Source organism: Hemicordylus capensis, chromosome 3 (assembly GCF_027244095.1).
Source record: "Hemicordylus capensis ecotype Gifberg chromosome 3, rHemCap1.1.pri, whole genome shotgun sequence".
NCBI classification, from domain to species: Eukaryota; Metazoa; Chordata; class Lepidosauria; order Squamata; family Cordylidae; genus Hemicordylus; species Hemicordylus capensis.
Window position 1 is genome coordinate 15,570,169 of NC_069659.1, and position 6,000 is coordinate 15,576,168.

At 44.6% G+C, this 6,000-nt stretch overlaps 1 protein-coding gene across 2 annotated transcripts in view; it reads left to right on the forward strand.

The window, feature by feature from the left end:
- Positions 1 to 5,305, forward strand: part of CCDC81 (coiled-coil domain containing 81) — a 45,306-nt gene extending 40,001 nt beyond the window's left edge. For both annotated transcript variants that reach the window (XM_053304379.1, XM_053304380.1), the window contains 3 exons: positions 356 to 582; positions 3,291 to 3,416; positions 4,899 to 5,305. In XM_053304379.1, coding sequence (XP_053160354.1) covers positions 356 to 582; positions 3,291 to 3,416; positions 4,899 to 5,040 — 495 coding nt within the window. In that variant the 3' untranslated portion in view covers positions 5,041 to 5,305. The remainder of the gene's footprint in view (positions 1 to 355; positions 583 to 3,290; positions 3,417 to 4,898) is intronic.
- The last annotated feature ends 695 nt before the right edge of the window (positions 5,306 to 6,000 follow it).

Below are 6,000 nucleotides of genomic sequence, written 5' to 3' on the forward strand. Positions count from 1 at the left end.
CAAGGTTCCCCACTCCATTCATTTTATCCTTGCAACAAGCTTGTGAGGTAGCTTAGGCTGAGAGGCAGTGACTGTCTCAAGCTCACCCAGTAGGCTTTGTGGCTGAGTGGGGCTTTGAGCTGGGGTCCCCCAACCCCTAGTCAGACTTGCTAGCCACACACCAGACATGTGTCTCTTTTAGGTTCCCAATATATGCACAGATGGCAAAACAGACAAATATATGATCTTCACACATGGATGTGTATGCTTTACCTCGCTATACCTGTGTGAACCTCTTTACATAAAAGTCATATGTAAAGCAGTACTAACAGTAATCCCCCCCCCCGATGACATTTCCCTCTGAATTTGGGCACAGATAAAGTTGAGGCCAGCTCCAATGCCCCCGTGCGAACCTGATTCAGCCGGGGTCATCTTTGGGAAAGACGACATGAGCCAGGAAAAAATGGAGGAAAGAAGGAAGCGAGCCCGGGAGTATTCTGAACATCAGCTGCAAGCAGCCGCAGACCGAAAGCGGGCAGCAATCCTCAACCAGCTGGTGGATCAGAGGAAGGCAGCGGACATGCTTCAGAGGGCAAGGGAACAGTAAGAGCAATTTTGCATTACGTTTTTTCCTGTAGATATGCAGGGCTGGAACACTTCTTGCTCCAGGGTTGCACTGACAGATTGTGGCTATAGTACAAATGCCACTGAATTCTGCGGCATCTGAAATGTTGCACTAAATTTTTGGTTCATGTGTAGGTTGGTAACTGGTTGAAGAACAGGAAGCAGAGAGGGTAGGCATAAGTGGACAGTTCTCTAAATGGAGGAAAGCAAGAAGTGGGGTCCTCCAGGGATCTTCTGGGATCTTCACCTTCATTATTAATATTATTATTATTATTATTATTATTATTATTATTATTATTATTAATTCGATTTCTATACCGCCCTTCCAAAAATGGCTCAGGGCGGTTTACAAAGAAAAATAACAAACAAATAGATGGCTCCCTGTCCCCAAAGGGCTCACAATCTAAAAAAGAAACATAAGACACACACCAGCAACAGTCACTGGAGGTACTGTGCTGGGAGTGGATAGGGCCAGTTACTCTCCCCCTGCTAAATAAAGAGAATCACCATGGTAAAAGATGCCTCTTTGCCCAGTTAGCAGGGGGCTGGTGCTTCTGGGACTGGTGCTTTTTAATTTATTCATAAATGATCTAGAAGTTGGGGTAAGGAGCGAGGTGGCTACGTTTGCAGATGACACCAAACTATTTAGGGTAGTGAAATCCAAAGCAGATTGTGAAGAGCTCCAAAATGATCTCTCCAAACTGGGGTAGTGGGCAACAAAATGGCAAATGCAGTTCTATGTTAGTAAGTGATGCATATGGGGGACACACCCCAAGTTCACATATTCACTGATGGGGTCTGAGCTGTCGGTGACTGACCAGGAGAGGGATCTTGGGGTCATGGTGAACATCTTGTTGAAAGTGTTGACTCAATGTGTGGCAGCTGTGAAAAACGCCAATTCAACACTGGGAATAATTAAGGGGATTAAAAATAAAAATGCTAATATTATAATGCCCTTATACAAAACTGTGGTGCGGCCACACCTGGAGTACTGCATACAATTCTGGTCACCACATCTAAAAAAGGACATTGTAGAACTGGGAAAGGTGCAGAAGAGGGCAACCAAGATGATCAGGGGCCTAGAGCACCTTCCTTATGAGGCAAGGTTACAACACTGGGGCTATTTAGTTTAGAAAAAACGATTGTGGGGAGACATGATAGAGGTCTATAAAATCATGCATGGTGTGGAGAAAGTGGATAGAGAGAAATCTATCTCCCCTTCACATAACACTAGAACTAGTGGTCATCCCATGAAATTGATTGCCAAGAAATTTAGGACTGTACAAGGACCTATGGTGCAGCGGGGAAATGACTTGATTAGCAAGCCAGAAGTTGCCTGTTTGAATCCCCGTGAAACACCTATATCGGGCAGCAGCGATATAGGAAAGATGCTGAAAGGCTTCATCTCATACTGTGCAGGAGATGGCCATGGTAAACCCCTCCTGTATTCTACCAAAGACAACCACAAGGATCTGTGGTTGCCAGGAGTCCATACCAACTTGATGGCACACTTTACCTTTACAAGGCTGTTGCATAATAGCACCGTCTTCTGGCAATCTACAGTAATTTGTGAAAAAGCCTTCCCCCGCCCCCCAAGTTAGAATAAAAGTCATTTGAAAAGATTGCCAGTGGCTAGTGCTAAGAACATTATGCAATGTGTTTGCATGTTGTATGGGTTTCTCATATTTCCCATCTGCAATCTGTGCTGTAGTTGGGATATATCACCATCTGGAAGAGCCCCTAATTGAAATGGAGAACCATGTGGGCAATGTGTGCCCTGCTAACTGAGCAAAGAGGCCCCTTTCTAAAAAGTGGTGATTCTCTTTATATAGCAAGGGAAGAGCACCTGGCCCTATCCATCCCCAGCACAGCATCCCTCCAGTGGCTGTTACTGGTGTCTATCTGGTATATGAATTTGTATACTTTGTGTGCATTTCCCTTCTCCAATACGTTTGCACAGAACTTAAAAAAAAAGAAAAGAAACTGTTCAAGGCGGGAGGGGGGGGAGCTGTTTTAGATTGTTTCTAGCTGATCCTACTTTTATTTGTCTTTTCTATTGTTTTGTTGTGGATATGTTTGTAAATGGCTCTGGAAGCTTCAATTTTAAACGCTGGGAAATGTTTCTCATAGGTTAATGTGTGTGTAAGTAACAACTCTGAGAAAGTGCATGTGACCAGTGATACAGTATGTGGCGTAATCATAGCTAGGCTGAGATGTTAGGAGCCACTGAAGCATTTTAATTTTATTTATTTATTTATTTATTACGTTTTATATCCTGCTCTTCCTCCAAGGAGCCCAGAGCGGTGTACTACATACTTAAGTTTCTCCTCACAACAACCCTGTGAAGTAGGTTAGGCTGAGAGAGAACTGACTGGCCCAGAGTCACCCAGCTAGTATCATGGCTGAATGGGGATATGAACTCAGGTCTCCCCGGTCCTAGTTCAGCACTATAACCACTACACCACGCTGGCTCTCATGCTGGGTTTACAGAAGAAACAAAGCTCTACTAGACTCTTGATTGTGAACTTTCTCATTATTTCTGGCACATGGGCAATTTTATCGTGAACCTCCCACTTTTCTTTTTTTTAATTTAAAAAGGGAAAAATTCTGCACACTGAAAATGGTTGATCTGAATTGTTTCTTCAGTTCAGAAATGATTCGAATTGCCCCCCTTTTTGCTTTTCTAGGTGGATTGCGGAAAAAGGAGTGCGGTTTGAGAAGCTCTTCCAGATGAATTTAGCTGTGCAGGAGGACTGGAAGAAGAGCATAGAGATGAAAAAGCTCCGGGATTATGAAGAAAAGCTCTTCAGTCGGTAAAGATGATACTGAACATACATGAACTTGCTTTTGGAGTGGCAGCCCCCAATGACATTCTAGCTTGATTCAGACATTATGAAAAAGCCCCAGCGAGGGAAAGGGGGAGGAAGTCCCACCCCCACCGTGTCACTCACCCACTCACCCTGCCACTCATGTTTTCCACAGGGCTTCTCTGAAGAGGGAAGAGCCCTCCTCATGATGTCAGGTACATCCGGGGAGGGCTCTTTCCTCTTCAGTCAAGCCCCATTGTATCTGTGAGCAGCAGGGCGCGTGGGTGAGTGGCGGAGGCTAGACTTCCTCCCCCTTCGCCCCGCTATACATGGCTGCAGCAGGGTTTCTTCTGAAAGGAGACTTCTGTGGCTGCAGATAAGAGAGTCACTCTATCCCTGCATCTCTGTGGTGCACACTCTCTATACCTAGCACTGGTCACTGTTTGGAATGGGCAGATTCACTTGTATCCAGCAGTGGCTAGTGAGTGCCAGGGGGTCACTGAAGGTGGGGGAATGGAATGCAACTTTAAATGGCAGCAAACATACCCAACGCTGGCTCCTGGTATGCTCTATGGGGCTGTTATCACTATCCCTAGCATCCCACTGATAGGCTACCTCACACCTGCCCCCCACTGCTCATTTGGCCTCCGTGCATACGGAGCCAGGGGCAAACACTAGCTTAGAATTTGTTGTAGATCTCTGGGGGTTTAGCAGTTGGAAGAATTTCTGCCTTCCAATTGTGTAACAGTAGCAGCCGCAGCAGCAACAAAAAAGCACAGTATATTGTACTTTGCAGCCCAGATGTAGTACATGAGCCAGTGGGGTGGTTGGTACCATCTGGCGGGATGGATCTCATTATCTGCACTCCTGGAGATGGAAAAGAGGTGACAGCATTGCAAGTCTTCCAGCTTTCCGCGTTTTATGCTCTTATTGTCCCGACCCATCGGGCCTGCAGTGGCCAAATTTGCAATGGAGTTTTTAAAGCTTTAAAAAGTTTTGGAAACAAAAAAAATGCTATAAAACTGTATCGATGTCATCAGACAATGGAAATGGGCTGGAATGTCCTCCAGAGATGACTCCTTGGAGAGTTTTATTGGTTGTTAATAAAACCAATGAAAACAGTTGGTCGGTTGTTATCCTAACCCTTTCCTCTGTCTAAAAATGTCTGCGGTTTTACCCTGTTCATTTGGGGGTAGGAATAAAGAAGCGGTGATAACACAGAGAAAGCTGTAAGGGCAACAATGCCTATCACCTAGGGAGTAGACGTTGCCAAAAATCACAATGAGCATTCATCCCCGAGATGCTACCGATGCCCAAAATTTGTGGTCCGGGCTCATGGACCAATGCCAGAGACTGAACCCGAGCAGATGCAATGCTGACAAATGGCGGTCTGTATTTCTGGGTTTGCGGATGAACAGATGATTGGCTGTTCTCATCGATGTGACTCATTGCTTTTGCTGATTCAAACCTTTTTGACTTTAACTGCAGTGTTGGGGACAAACTCCTGTTACTCGACCAGTGTGCAAATTATCGCCGTTGCTACCAGTGCAAGAGGGGTCTGAACAGCTGTGGGGAACCCAGTGTATGGATTGATACTAAATATATTCCCGGATCTCGGCTAATGGTTTAAAGCAACATTACCTCCCAGTTTCTTCCCTTGCCTCCTTTCATTTTGCAAAGACTTAAAAAAATTATTCTAATGAATCTTAATTAATTATTTTAATCTGATCATAGTGATGTGCTTACGATTCTGTTCTTGCAGATCTGTGCAATATAATCTAGCATTTTCTGCTGCTTTCTGGCTTAAGACTTTTTCTCTGCTATGTTCAGTAGATTTTTATGAATAATTATGTTGAATTAAGAAATAAAAAATAAAGAAGTATTCTGTTAACAACTTTCTTGCTTTGGTACCAAATCTGTCCTTAAGAGGTAGGGGTGTGTGTGTGTGTGTGTGTGTGTGTGTGTGTGTGTATTATAAGGCTTTGGTTTGGTTGACTTTTTGTGTTAATTCTGAACCAATCTAGCTACTTCTGTGGCTTCCTCTAATACAGGGGTTCTCAAACTTGGGTCCCCAGATGTTGGATTGCAACTTCCATCACCCCCAGCCACAATGGCCATGATGGATGTCGTTGTTCAATAACATCTGGGAACTCAAGCTTGAGAACTGCGTGAGTGTATATATGTGGATTATATCTGCCAAATATGTGAGAGGCTCAGAGAGGAAGGAGACGCCTGTACATGTTACACAAAGTTATAAAACGCATTAGCATCAGTGGAGGCTGCTGATGGTAACATGTTTGGGAGAGTAAAACTGCATCTAGTCTTTGCATACCCATTCCAGGGATGCAATAGCAGGGCATTTTTCACACAGGGCTTTTGAAACCCTGTAGCTCCCATCTCCTCTGGAATGGAGGGGGTACGTTCACATATTGGGCAGGTTTACCCCAAAGCCCCTGCGAGCTATCGGGGAGCCCCTCACACAAAATCTGGGGTTTTCACTGCGTCTTAGAGTGCAGCCCGCTTTATATCTGGGGTTACAAAAATCCATTTTTTGCTTTGGTTTCTTGAGACAACTTCGAGTTACCAGTAA